The sequence below is a fragment of the Dipodomys merriami genome, unplaced genomic scaffold, assembly GCF_024711535.1.
Source record: "Dipodomys merriami isolate MVZ:Mamm:240054 unplaced genomic scaffold, mDipMer1.0.p SCAF_9, whole genome shotgun sequence".
NCBI classification, from domain to species: Eukaryota; Metazoa; Chordata; class Mammalia; order Rodentia; family Heteromyidae; genus Dipodomys; species Dipodomys merriami.
Genome location: NW_027206512.1, coordinates 54,362,209 through 54,377,346, shown reverse-complemented (window position 1 = coordinate 54,377,346; position 15,138 = coordinate 54,362,209). Strand labels below are relative to the sequence as shown.

Below are 15,138 nucleotides of genomic sequence, written 5' to 3'. Positions count from 1 at the left end.
TGAGACAGATTCTTGCTATACATCAAGGGTAACCTTGAACTTGCTATGTAGTCTAGGCTTGCTTCAAATTCTCAATCCTTCTGTCTGCTTCCTGAGAATGAGGACCACAGGAGTATACTAACCAGGTCATATTACATGGACAGTTAATGCACATTAAATGTTTTACATTGGTGATAATAAATGCTGAGTGCTATATGCTAATATCAAAAGTCACATAGAGATAACCATCTGTCTGTCTGCCTATAGAAAACAACAGTAAAAGGCATGAAGAAGTAAAGATGTACTTATTGCTTCTTCTCCCTGGATTGGAGGATTAATATCAAACAGTTGTCTTAATAATAACACACTGGTGTTACAGTCAAGAGGAGGCAACAGAACCTAACAGAGAAAATGCACTCAATCTTATGCTACTTAAAAGGGCCATCATTTTTTTTTTCATTTTACCAACTATAAATTCATTACTCAAATCTTGGGAGATAATATGACTAGCCTATTCACAGATGTGTAAAGCAATTTTGGAAGTAAGGAGAAACTAAGGAGTAAGTTGTTAACTTAGACACCTTCCAAACTTCGCACTAAAAACAATTTATCTCATTCTGCTTAACTCAGAATCCAGCAGACAACCCTGGGATCACAATGACTCTGAATGTTCCAGACTCCCAAAGGCTTTTATTTACCCAAGCCCTTCTCATTTAACAGAACTGAATAGGGGAAGGAAATTAGATATGCATCTCTCCAATTATGATGTCTAATCAACCATCAGTAGTTAGAGATTTGGCAATACAAAACTCTCCGAAGTTCATTTGTAAAAGACTCCTGAAACAAAGGCCCTATCATTAACCTGTCTGAATCCTCCACTGTATCAACAGAAGATCAAAACTACTGTTCCAAAGTGGTAGGTTCTAACTCTTACAACAAAGGCATTTCTCAGAAATATCTCTTTCAGAGATTCCTGTTAACAGGTCTGAAATAAAGTTCAGGCATCTTTTCATTCTAAAAGGAAATCCTTGGAGAAACATACAGATACTGACAGATAGACAAAGACAAAGACAGACACAGATACAGACACATACATATATACATGCACACATGCACACAAATACCTCATCATTTATTCCTGAGAACGGGAGTCCGTTTATATGCCTTTAGGAATAACAGAGGCAGGAGAAATCAGACTTCTCCTTCTCACTGACCTGAAATCACCTTTGTTGTTTACCACTCTCTCTGGCGGGCAATACTGTGCAGAGCTTTCCAACACCACAATATCCACAGTTCTCGTATTATTACCACGTTTGGTCTGGACATGGCAGCCCCAATTTCCCGTAGATCCGGCCTGAATATTAGAAATGGTTAGGGCACTGCATAAAAAAAAAAATCAAAAGGAAAGAAAGAAAATGTGATTAGGCAAAAACAGAGATACTGTAGGTTTCAATTATTCATTTGCCAAATATGTCTGAATGTACACAGAGAGCCAAGTACTTGCTAGATAGAAAAAGGAACGAGAAACATACTCATTACCTTACTCATGTAACTGTAACCACTCTGTACAGCATCTTTACAATAAAATAAAATTTAAAAAAAAAGGACAACCAGTACACAAAAGGAGCCTCCTTTAAGTCACACAGGGGAGGGAAGAGGTCCACAGAATGCAGTGACAAGGGCAGTGAGGAATGAGAATCAAGATCAAGTTTTCACAGGTGTTAGACTACACCTCTGGTGAGGGTGGATAGGATTGGGGGAGGGGTAGTAAGAGGGAAAGCAATAGGAGCAGCTGGTAGAACATGTTTCCTGCAAAATACCACCTTACCAAAGACTGAGTAACATATTCAAGCCCAAAGAAAACACTATTATGAAGTATATAAATTACTATTATGTAGTGTGTAACTCAGAATATATTCGAGGTGAAGCATTTTGTGGAAAACGAGTAACATGAGAAACAACCAGATAAATCTCTACAAAGACTTAGTAAATGACCAACTAATGTTTTCACATACGTTTCTAGGTAGAGCATGTTTACGTTTATAAAATAGCTGTATTTCTACTGTCAGTAAATCCCATTTTCAAGATCAAATTATAATTCTCTAATAGTAAAGAGAAAATGTCAAAACCTTCAATTAACCTCTACTCTTACAAAGGACCCCATTATGCCTTGCTGTTAGACCTACACAAATGATAAGAAATAATTAGACATAAAGCGTGTAGCATTTAATTACCTTATAAAAGTATGTATTGAGGTTAATACACATTTGTCTGGTCCCCTAAATCACTAAGGACTACAACAAACATGCAAATAAAAACTGAACTATCAAAAAACAATTATCCTTACTATGTTAGGAAAATGAGCCAATAACTTAACAAATATTTTCAAGACGGAGAGACAAAAAAAGATTTGATAAGTTATACAGCCAGAAAGCTAATCTACATTCTACTTCCTGTAGCTCTATTAAACTACGAAGAAGTATACAGAAATTCTGACAAAGGGCAAAATCTTTCCTTGACCTAGAGGTTCCCAAACTTTCTCAGTTCCAGTGCCTTTACTGACTGACACTTTAACTTTCATGGCACCTCAATCCCAAAAAGGTTTTTCCATGGCAGCTGCAATTAAATCTTAAAATTAAAACCTTTAACCTTAAAACTGTGTACTTAAGTGGAACTGTGGTTCAAGTGGTAGAGTGTTTGCCTTGAGCAAAAACAGCACCCCAGCTCTGAATTCACTTCCCCACCCCCACAATGGCAGAAAATAAATAACAACCACCCATAAAAATCCTTTATCTAGCCAGGAGATACAACTCATAAGTCTGAGAAAGAAGGATCACAAGTTCAAGTCCAGCCTGACATACACAGGGACATGCTATCTCAAACACCAAACAGACACAACCCAGTGCCAGGGGCTCATGCCTGGAGTCCTAGCTATTCTGAAGGCTGAGATCTGCTTGCACATAAAAGCATACAAGATGTCATTTCCAATTAACATGCAAAAAGCTAAGCTGTAAATGTGGCTCAGTGGTAGAGCAATAGCCAAGCAAGCAGTAGCCAAGCAAGCTTTGAGCAAGCAGTAGGCCCACAGTTCAAGCCCCAGTACTGGGGAAAACATAGTAGCTATTCAAAAAATATAGTGGCAATATATATATATATATATATATATATATATATATATATATATATACATAAATACATATATGTATATATATATTTAATAAAAATAATGAAATTTCAAAAATAGTGTTTTTCTTCACTTGTACTTAAGCACAGTGACTTCCAAATGGGATCTGACTGTCTGTTGGGTATTCTGAAAATACAAAAACCTCACGTTCAGATCAGATAAGTGTGCCCTGCTTCTTGCTCACTGTGGTTTTCAAACAATACTCAGTGTGGACTTAGACTCCATCAGAGGGAAGCAGCATGGCGCTAGCAGTCATGGACGATTACTAAAGATAGGAGTTCCACTTGAATCGAGATCAGCACAATCTCCTCAAACTCTCCTATAGCATCGCTGAGGCTCCACTGTGGTGTTCCAGGGTCTGCCAGGACCCTTTGGAGATCATGACTATTACGTATTTTGCAAACATTTTTTTGTGGCTAAGTGTTAGCAAAACTTTGAATGCCTAGAAGCAATCAATGCAACCAAATTTCTAGAAATAATCCAGATAGCTGCTCTGGAGATTTAAAGAGACTGAAGAAAAAAGAAAAAGCCACTATTTTTTTATTTTCTATCAAAACCACAATCGCTATGCTGAAAATGAACTATACAACTTGTGGGTGGGGATGGGAGGGAAAAACGGAAGAGAGCGAAGGAAAGGGTGACAATGCCTAAAAAGACTTGTACTCTTTACCTGACTTTTGTAACTGTAACCCCTTTGTACATCACCTTAATAAGAACAATATTATTTTTAAACACACAATCACTGATGTACGTGGATGAAAGATCAACTACTGAGGAGACCATTCAGGAGCTAGCATAATCTCACATTGTCCTCCTTACTGATAGCATATATCCTTCTATCTCAGCATTACTCTGGGGTTCGCTGGGGAGAGGATTCCAAAGATTTCATCTAAAAGGTTTCCCCTTTGGCTCTCTCTGTTCTTTTCTAGCTCTCTGCTCTCTCTGTTCATTTCTAGCTCTCTCTCTGTTCTATTCTAGCTCTCTCTCTCTGTTCTTACCTCTCTCTCTGTTCTTTTCTAGCTCTCTCTGCTCTCTCTCTGCTCTAGCTCTTTCCTTTCTTTTCCAGCTCTCTCTCATTCCCAGCCACGTGGAGTGCCAACCTTGCCTGGTCGCAGCAGGCCTACTGAATAAACCTACCCCTTACCTGAATACCACGTGAGTGCTGCTGTTCTTACCCCTCTTTCTGCTCTTTTCTAGCTCTTTCCTCTCTTTCCCAGCTCTCTCTCATTTCCAGGCCTTTCCCAGCCATGTGGAGTGCCACCCTTGCCTGGTCCCAGCAGGTCTACTGAATAAACCTACCCCTTACCTGAAAAAAAAAAAAAAAAGGTTTCCCCTTTGGTCAAACGTCCCTACCAACAACATTAGGCTAAGCTGTTATTTTTTGTTTGGGGGAGTAGGCTTGAACTCAAGGCCTGGGTTCTGTCCCTGAGCTCTTTCTTTCTTTATCTTTTTCTTTTTTTTGCTCAAAGTTAGAACTCTACCACTTGAGCCATAGCTCCACCTTTGTTTTTTTTTAGTAATTAATTTAAGATAAAAGTATACAGTTTCATGCCTAGCTGGTTTCAAACTGTGATCTTCAGATCTCAGCCTCTGGGTAGCTACAATTAAAGGGCATGAGTTACTGGCATCTGGCTTAGTTGTTATTCTTAAAAGTAAAAATTTTATACGATATAAAGAATTCAGCTTAACTAAGAATAATCTACAGAAAGCAATTTTTAAAGTAAAACCATTTACTTGGTGTTCCAAATTTAGACATTTAAATTAATCACAGCTCTTTTGCTGTTGTATTGTCAATTAAATTATCTATAATTGTACTGCTTAAAAGTGTATAATTTGATTAATTTGGACATATGTATATGTCTACAATTATCAGCACAGTAAAAATAATGAAACTGAATTTATCATCTGTAACCATCTTATTCCCTAATAAGGGAATTCTGCTTCAGGTAATGGTCAGGCAGCTCACAAATAAGAAGCCACTTTTCCTGCAAAGAGAAATTACAATCTCTAGCAAACTGATAACTTAATTTGGACACATGGGAACTCAAAAGCAGGCAGAAACAAAAGAAGAATCAACACTAGGAAGAAGGATTGCCACATTCCCTTTGTAATGACTTCCATCCAATGGCAGGCTCCCCTTAAACAAAAATTCCATATCTTACAAGCTTGAAAAGTGAGGATAGAGGTAAGAAGAAACTCACCAGAAGCCCAGACCCTACACACAAAATCCACTTGGATCTCTTACGGATAGCTGAACTATAAACACAGGTAAAGGGAAACCAAGATTTAGATGCCATATAGCAAACAAACAAGAGCAAAGAGCCTGAAGTCTGACAGCTAACTTCCTGGCCAAACTAAACTCAGCACTCTTTGAAATATAACAGAATCCAGAGCCAAGAGTCAGTAAACCTTTTCATGGGCCAGACAGTAAATGATAAAGACTTTCTAGTTAAGGAACAACATAAAAGATATTATGTAAGTACTTCTATAACCATTTAGAGTGCAACCATTTAAAATGGTATGTAACAATCTTAGCCTAGAGGCCCATGGAACAGATTTAGCTCATACACTGTACTTTTGCCAACTTTTCCAATATGGTGAGTATATCATCATGTCTAAGATATGACCCAACATCACTACTAGACAAGTAAACAATTAAATAATAAATAGTAAAGTATCAGCTATAGTCAAAAGAAAAGTAGTCATAAGGATTCAGATGCTAGACTTGGAGGATAAGGATTAAAAGCAGCTGCTCTGGGGCTGGGAAGGTGGCTCAGTGGTAGAGCGCTTGCCTTGCATGCCTGAGGCCCTGGGTTCGATTCCTCAGCACCACATAAGAAAAAAGCCGGGAGTGGCGCTGTGGCTGTGGCTCAAGTGGTAAAGCGCTAGCCTTGAGCTGAAGAGCTGAGGGACAGTGCCCAGGCCCAGAGTTCAGGCCCTACAACCGGACCCCCCAAAAAAAAGTAAATAAAAGCAGCTGCTCTAAATATTAGAAGACATACATGAAAATATGCTTCTAATAAACAGGGAAGAAGTCCCAAGAAAGAAATTATAAAATAGAAAATTCAACCCTAGAAGTTTCAAGAACGAAATCTCAATTCAGAGAATCTTTACTTCCTCGGCAGTATTTTACAGCCTCTGCCTTGGCAGTTTGGAAATTGCATCCCACTCTAATTATATACTCTAATTATATGCCCCTTTTTTTTTTCTTTTTACAGTTTACAAAGCTCATTCAAATTAACTAATTTGATGCCCACACCAATCATGGAGTTGGCAGTTCAGATGTTATATTCCTTTATACAGTAGGTAAGGAAAGGAAGAACTCTTAAATTTAGCATTAAAAACAGGGCAAAATAGTGAAAATGAGGTTACCTCCTTAAACTGAACCCAACACCTTAGTAACAGGAAACAGAAGCCAGGTTTGGCATTACGAGTTTTCATTTTTTTCCTCCCAAAATGTTAAACAGAAAAAGTAATATTTTAAGTATTTCTCTTTTATATTCAGGTTTTTGTTTCAAAACCAGACAAAGAGGTAATTCATTTTCAAACATGCATGTAGACAGGGAGGAAAGAAATGCCCTATGTATATATTTTTTAACGCAAGATAAAATATCAATCCAAATTCCAACTACACACTACAACTCCAAAAGACTAAATACAACCCACACAGATGCTTCATCTAAAATGTTTACCTTGCAATCAGTGAGCAGTTGTGAATCATGTTTTTTTCAACAAAGATGCCTTGGGACTCATCAGTTTCAACTATTCGCCCATCCTGATACCACAGGACTTGCATGTCCTGGTCAATATAGGAAGCCATACACTGGAAGGGAAGGCTATCTCCTTCAAACACGACTTGACGATGAGACGGAGTCATGTAGAAGGATGGCAACTCAAGGGGAGGATCTAGAGAAAGGAAACAAAGACTTAGTAAACACATACCATCTACTTCTACACACTATAGCTGAAAGTTGCACAGATTCTTCTAAGACTAAAGAAAACAGAACAGCAAGTATTCCTTGGTAATTGGTAAGGTTGACATTGACTTTAGTGATGTTCAGCTTTGTGTATGTACTCCAGGGATTTTTGAGTTTAGAAGCATGTTCCTAGGGCAGCCCTGGGCAAGGTGAGGGATGAAGCCTAGTGGGAAGCACTTAGGTAATCTTTGAGACTCTACTCTGGAAAGAAAATGCTGTTCTCCTAAGACTGAGTTGTTAGAACAGTCACAGCCTGACCCCTACATTGCTCTCAGGGCTCCTTGTCCTGCAATGTGATTTTGGTCCCACACATGGTATCATCCCCCCTGAGGACTCCAAAAGCCTGATCATCAACATCCAATGCTGTGAGCTGAACGAATCTCTTGCCATTACAGTTATGCAGCTTCAGTATTTTACTATAGTAATAAAACAAAGACCAAGGTAAGTGGGTAACAGATGAAAACTAAAGCAAGTAACATTATAGTGGAACCACTTCATCCTGATTTCTCATATGTAAGACTTGCTGCTGTTGGTGGCACAACAGCACTATCAGACAAGCACAGAAGCAAACTAAACAAATAACTTGTAAAACAACACGTAATCTAGAGATTGGAACTTAGGGTGACTAAGTGCTAATAGTTAAATATATTTTCAGACATTTGTTATTTTTAACTATAATACTGTACTCTGGATATAAAAATACACATTTATTGTGGAAAATTAAGAACATTTAAACAATAAAAGAAGAAAAGATCATCTATCTTACAATAATTTTAAAAAACATAATGTCTCCTTGCATTCAGAAAAATGAAAGGAAAAAATATATATGCAAAAATGTCCACAAATACCATTGACTCATTACAAACTTTTAAATTACTTAGTTCATTTGTTGAACACAATTCTATTTTTAGCAAGGTAGTTTCCAAGAGAAAAATAGCAAATATGCAAAAATATAAAGCAATTAATCATTGTATTATTTATGGAGTGAGAAATTATTAACACATTAGCTATACATAACAAGGAAGCTGGTAAATTATGACAGTCTTTACAATGCATTAGTATGCATCTCTTTTATATAATGAAGACCAAAGTACACCTTATTTCAACTTCTAAAAATTTACAAAGTATGATAACATTTCATGAAAATGCAGGAAAGAGGTACAAAAGTGAATACACCAAGGTCTCAACCCTACCTGTGTTTTAGAGATATGAGTTGACATGGGCTTTGTTTTTCTGTTTCTTCCAATTTTTGTTTCCTTGCATAAATCTTTTTTTTTTCTGGTCCTTGGGCTTGAATGCTTGAACTCAGGGCCTTAGGTGCTGTCCCTGAGACTATTTGTTTGTACTCAAGGTTAAAGCTCTACAATTTGAGTCACAGCACCACTTTTGGCTTTTTCTAAGTAGTTTGTTGGAGATAAAGTATCACCGAATTTCCTGCCCAGGCTGGCTTTGAACAGTGATTCTCAGATCTCAGCCTTCTTATACCTAGAATTACAGGTGTGAGCTACCAGTGCCTAGCTTTCTTCATAAAGCTTTTTTTTGGGGGGGGGGGTTCGGTCATGGGGCCTAAACTCTAGGCCTGGGTGCTGTCCCTCAGCTCTTCAGCTCAAGGCTAGCACTTTACCACTTGAGCCACAGCTCAACTTCTGGCTTTTTTTTTCTGCTTATGTGGTGCTGAGGAATTGAACCCAGGGCCTCATGCATGCCACCTTCCCAGCCCTTTCTTCATAAATCTTAATGCTCACTCAAAGAGTACAGTTTATTTGTTAAATTAATAATAATGACAACAAGAAAGGAATAAATATTGTCTATCTCCAAACACTGGAATCTCCCTGAATTATGTTAGAGATTATCATTGTTTTATAAGGTATAATCTGTTTTACTTTTTCTTGTAATATATGGCCAATATGTTATTTATCTTCAGATATGCTTGCAAACTCATAAAAATATGCCATTAAAAATAATATGTGGTGCACCTCCATGTTTATTGCAGCACTGTTTATAATAGCCAGGATATGGAAATAATCCAGATGACTCACTATAGATGAATAGATCCAAAAATTGTAGTACCTATATGCAATGGAATATTATGCAGCCATTAGAAAGGACAAAACAATGGCATTCTCAGAGAAATGGATGGAACTAGAAGAAATCATGTTGAGTGAGGTAAGCCAAGAGCAAAGAGACAAATGGCCCATGGTCTCCCTGGTAAGTGGATGTTAAATCCAAAACGCAAGGAGTTAAAACAAAGTAAACAAGACTCAAGAAATAAAGGACCTCTACTCATCTGGTCGAATCATTACTAAATGACCCCATGCTGCTGACCACATATATGGCATATATGTGTACATTGGAAGGAAACTAAGAGGAGGACACAGAAACAGAGGGAAACGGGTAAACATACAACATTGGAACCCATCAGCTACACTGGACATTGATCAAAATGAACTAAGCAACTCAATGGCATCGATGAGAGGGAGGGAATGAGAAGGAAAGAGGGAACAGCTGACAAAAAGCAAAAGGAAAGAAATGTACATATCACCTGAAGTGAAAGAAATAACTGTACTGTCAAAGCTCATAGAACTCATAAACTTTATAGACCACAATAAAGACAATTTGCCCCATAAAGGTAGACTGTGATTGTGACTTTAACTAAGTATCACTATCCTACAATGCTGTGAAATTTGTGAAATTTATGTAATCACTTAATCACAATAAAAAAATTGCTAAAAATAATAATAATATGTGGGCATCCTGAGACTTTATTACGATTTACAAATTTCTGATTGGCTAACTGTTAAATGGTCTGTGCTATGCTTTGAAACATGTTCTCGTAAAGACAATCATTCAGAACTAAAGCACAGCTACCCTTAAAAACCAATCAAAAATATGCTTTCCAATCTAGTTGGTTTGAAGGCTGGCATAAGCTAAATATTACAAAATCCTTGAAGATCGACAATCATACTCTGGTGCCATCAAAACAATTTTGTAGTTTGTCAAGAAACAAAACAAAACAAAGCAGCAAGTCAAAATACAGTTAACACTACCTCCATTTTGCCTCTTCCCTTACCGCATGTCAACAGCTCCTGCTTCACACCTGTGACTGGCTGGGCTTGCAGAGACTTAGGGTAAACACACCTGGTGTCCCGCACAGTGATGTTCCTCTCCTTCACCCAGCGATGCATCCACAGTATGTTACAGTCACACAAAAGATACTCAGTCTGAAATTCTCTGTAACACACACATTAGGCTTGCAATAAATAATATTAAATAGCACTTTTGCTTTGCATTGCTTTACATTTTTGTTGTAAAATACAAAACTCTACCATGCCTATTGGCTCATTATATTCTCCTTTCTAATGGGTTGTTATTCAGGGCACAGGGCTCCACTGACCCTGGGACTCTGCTTTTAATCAAAGCTTGTATTGGAAAGGAAAACTACTTCTTGGGTAGCCATTTCTTATTTCTTATGCACCAAGTTCTAGAACCCTTGAGTTCTAGAATATCAACTTCTCATCCCTTGTTTGTCAGGCCCTTACCGAGTTTCACAAACAGCAATAATTCTGGATCCTGAAGCTTTTTATAATTTTCCTTCTTGGCCTAAATACCCACCATCACTTTTATCGACCATGGCAGTAAAATAACAACATGAAGGAAAACAGAACTCTTTGGGATGGTTACACATTGTGATCATCTGACTACACAACAAGCTCCATGAAGTTGGAGAAAACTTCTGACACTTTTCTCGTACGTACCAGGTGACACCACGGCTACTTAAAGGATATAAATTGAAAGAAAATAAAAATAAGGCTATTTTCTTACTTAATCAGAAGGAAAACTGTCTTTATAGTAGACATTTTAAAATCTGGTCTTGGCAATATGAAACAGAGAAAGATTACAGCCAGATATGAGCAGGCTTAGATAGTCATCTCCTAAACATTCCTTTCACTAATACTTTTTGACAAGACATGCATGATGCCATGTCCAGCTAATAAAAATAACTATTAAGAAACTTCTCATGTCAACAAGATTATGTAATGGCAGAAAGAAATATAACTAAAATAGAATGTAATGTGCTCTATAAACCAGCAATGTACAAAGAGCAAGCACAAATGTGTATTCTCCTCAACACATAGTGTACTGGTACAGAGTCTATTTCATTAGATTTGGGGGGAAAGAACCAACAATCAAAAACAAAAAGAAAACTGAGGGGACTGGACTATAGCAAAGAGATAACGAATTTAAACAATACCAAAAGAAATGGCCTGAAAAAAGTTCGAATTCCTAAAGAGCACCTTAGTCAGTTTCTAATAATGCTAAAATCCCTGATAACGTCTCCTCGCTTTTTCAAATTTTGTTTTGTTTTTAAGATGAAAATACTACTTTCATATCCATTTCAACCTAACTCAACTACAGAAAAAAAAAGCCAGGGAAGTAGATCTGTGTAAGAATACTAATTATATACAGTAAGTTCAAGGCCCTGGGTTCTATCCCCAGCCCAGAAAAACAAAAACAAAACACAAAGAGGAGGTGAAAATATGATGAACAGAAGCAGCTAGTAAACAAGAAATTTTTCCCAGGGAAAAAATTCAATCCAGTAAATTAAATGCACACACTTGCAAACCCTACCAATTCTAAAGCTTCAGAGAACAGGGTGGGGGAGAGGGGAAAGATTTTACTCTGACTTCATTGAACAGGCATTCTCAATAAACAACCCTAGAAACATTGGTAATAAATTACAAATTCAGTGTGGAGCAGGGATTATGGGATAAAATTAAGTCCTTAGAGTATACAATATTTCTTGCAACAAATTCTTCATAGGGAGCAAGAGTGATCCTATGGGGATTTAATTACCAACAACAAAAACATTTCATTTAAAAGCAAAGATGAAGAGAAACAATTATAAATGCATTTGCCCTGGATATAGGGTGGGTGATAACAGTACTCAGGAGAAAATAACCATCTAGGTCTGAAATACATTGCTCAGGTTATCTTATCTTTTTCCCACCTCAATGCATGTTTTCCAGAAGTATCTAATTTTTGGCAAGTTCACACAATATCCCTCACAAAATTTCTTAAGCCACAATAATAAATGTTTTTCACTTTCAAAAATGGACATATATTAAACAGGACAAAAAACTTTCACTTACAAAGATCGTAATGAGCCAAGATAATCAAAAGTTCCTTGAGACAATGAAGAAAACAAGTTCCCTGAAAGGTTTCTGGAAAAGAATAATTTCATTTTTAGAAATACTTATCCATCATTTCTCTACCACTTAATCTTCTCTTGAATGAGCTACTGTCATTATGGAAAGGTTATGTAATAATTGTCTGAATTATCATAGAAGAAGAGAATAACAAGAAAATGATTCTTCTGCAGATGAAAGGCAAAATTATTCTCAACCTTATGAAAAATCAGTAAGCAAAACTATGAACTACTTTAGTACTCAATAAGGATTTTTCTATCAACTCTTAGGTGAAGTTAAGACACATTACTGATTTCCCACTAAAATTAGACTTAATGTGTATACTTGGGATCCTTTAGTTATGCAGCAAATAAAAATTTTCAAACAATTTTAATTTTTCTTTATTCATTTTCTTCTTGCCAAACAGAATTCCTCCAGTTACATACAGATAACACATCACCTATGAATATATAGATACTTCTCCTGGGGTAGAAATTCAAAAGAAGGAAAACATAACCAAATAAAATCCCCATAAGTAGAGGAATGATTAGCGGCTAAATTGTATTCTGTCCTGTCACTGGAAAAGTATGTTGCCATGAAAAAAAACAAACAAACATGAACTGAACCAAGAAGTATTCTGTTGACATTAACATGTTGATAATTTTTAAGCAAGTAGGGGCCAATTACAGGACATTTTAAAATATCCTTAAATGTATATGAGGGTAACAGAAAAGAAAATGTGACAATATATATAATGGGTTATTAACAGAGGGCTCCCTCAGGTTGATAGCCAAGACAGAAGAGGGAATTGTCATTTTTGCTGTGTATTGATTTTCACATAGTGACAGTACCCAATCACATCTATAATTTATGGATTTTCTACATATGTGTAAGCTTTTGCATAAAGAAAATCATGTACAATGAGCTCTGGGTTCGATTCCTCAGCACCATATAAGCAGAAAAAGCCAGAAGTGGCAGTGTGGCTCAAATGTAGAGTACTAGACGATCTGAAGAGCTGAGGGACAGCGCCCAGGCCCAGAGTTCAGGCCCCACGACTGAAAGAGAGAAAGAAAGAGAGAAAGAAAGAGAGAGAGAGAAAAGAAAGAAAGAAAGAAAGAAAGAGAGAAAGAAAGCAAGCAAGAAAGCAAGCAAGCAAGCAAGCAAGCAAGCAAGCAAGCAAGCAAGCAAGCAAGCAAGCAAGAAAGAAAGAAAGAAAGAAAGAAAGAAAGAAAGAAAGAAAGAAAGAAGGAAAGAAAGAAAGAAGGAAAGAAAGAAAGAAAGAAACAAAGAGAGAAAATCATGTATGACAAGTACATGCAAAGATGACTCACTTTTTATAGGAAAAATAATTCTTCTAAGGCAATATCAGGGGGAAAACCATAGGTTTTTAATTTCTCCTAACTTTATTTCATTTTTTGTCAGTTGTAGGTCTTGGACTCAGGGCCTAGGCACTATCCCTGAATTTTTTTGGTCAAGGCTAGAGATCTACCACTTTGAGCCATAGCCCCATTTCTGGCTTTCTGGAGCTAATAGTTTCATATTTTCCTACCTGGACTGGCTCTGAACTGCAATTCTCTGATCTCAGTCTCCTGAGGAGCGAGGATAACAGGCGTGAGCCACCAGTGCTCTGCCATAATTCATTTTTTTTAAGCCAGGCTTTTAGTGTGTTTCTCTCTTTACAACTGCTCTTCAAATTCATTTCCTAAGTGAAGGTCAGAGAATCATTTAGCTTCTTTGGTTGGGTAGCTACCCCCACTGTGCAATGTAAAAACCTGGAAACATTTGCTCCATGAATAAAGGAGATCAATACAGAGAATCAATTTCATACCCCAGCCACCTCCCCTGTCCCCGGCATATCCACAGGGCCTCAGACCCACTTAGAAAAAGGAGTTTTACTTAATCATTAACTTGAACTGCCAAAGTCACCCCCACAAAATGATAAGAAGTATTTTACAAGTCTCATAAAGGCCTGCTAGAGTGCAGATGGATCCCAGCTTCCTTGGCTACAAGACTTGATGGGCTATGGTCTTTATGACAGCAGTGACCCACTCTTGATTGATTTTCATACTCATCTGGGAGATCTCTGATTCTAGCTTGAAAAAGTTCTGCATGCCTATTACTCATCAAATGCTTTTTCCATTTGCTGGATTGAAAAATGCTCTTCTCAATGCTAGTATAATAGAGATGAATGGCTCTAGGTAACTTAAGTTTTAATCCTTAAAATAACTATGAGGTACAGTTAACCCTACTTTATGAATAAAAAACAGAAAAGTTAAACAACTCACTCCAAACCCCATGGTCAGAGGATGATGTACATGTTCTATGTCGTCATCTCCCAGTCCATGTACCACAATTTGGCTTTTTGTCTTTCCTATCAAATCTGTCTTTCCTGCAAATCTTCTGGACTATTTTTTTTTCTAATTGCTCAACATGAGCATGTTCTTTTTGGTATATCCATTGTGTGTGCGAATCTATGTGCATTCGTGTGTGTGTGTGTGTGTGAGAGAGAGAGAGAGAGAGAGAGAGATGGTTCATAATATGAACATCCAAAATGTACCCAAACTCCAACTTTTTGAGCACCAACATGACCCTACCAGTGGATTCCACGATATAAAACTTCATTTCACGCACAAAATCACCAAAAATTATTACGCAAAATTAACTTCAAGTTATGATTATAAAGTTAAGAAGCCAGTACTGATGGCTCACACCTGTAATCCTAACTACTCAGAAGACTGAGATCTGAGGGTCAAGGTTCAAAGCCAGCCTGGGCAGGAAAGTCTGTGAGACTTTTATCTCCAATCAACCACCA

General features: G+C 37.3%; 1 protein-coding gene and 1 long non-coding RNA gene across 3 annotated transcripts in view; one reads left to right on the top strand and one right to left on the bottom strand.

Moving 5' to 3' along the window:
- Adgra3 (adhesion G protein-coupled receptor A3) overlaps positions 1–15,138 on the bottom strand; it is a 105,497-nt gene that overhangs the window by 45,912 nt on the left and 44,447 nt on the right. The window contains exons 5-8 of one of the 2 annotated variants that reach the window (XM_070013084.1): positions 12,291–12,362; positions 10,211–10,371; positions 6,856–7,069; positions 1,194–1,358 (exon numbers count right to left, since the gene is read on the bottom strand). In XM_070013084.1, the coding sequence (XP_069869185.1) occupies positions 1,194–1,358; positions 6,856–7,069; positions 10,211–10,371; positions 12,291–12,362 (612 nt within the window). Of the gene's footprint in view, positions 1–1,193; positions 1,359–6,855; positions 7,070–10,210; positions 10,372–12,290; positions 12,363–15,138 lie in introns of those variants that run through there. The other variant, XM_070013085.1, reaches the window with a different exon arrangement.
- Positions 10,685–15,138, top strand: part of LOC138821024 (uncharacterized) — a 35,997-nt gene continuing 31,543 nt past the window's right edge. Inside the window, exon 1 of the long non-coding RNA XR_011370032.1 lies at positions 10,685–10,887. This is a non-coding gene — a long non-coding RNA (uncharacterized lncRNA). The remainder of the gene's footprint in view (positions 10,888–15,138) is intronic.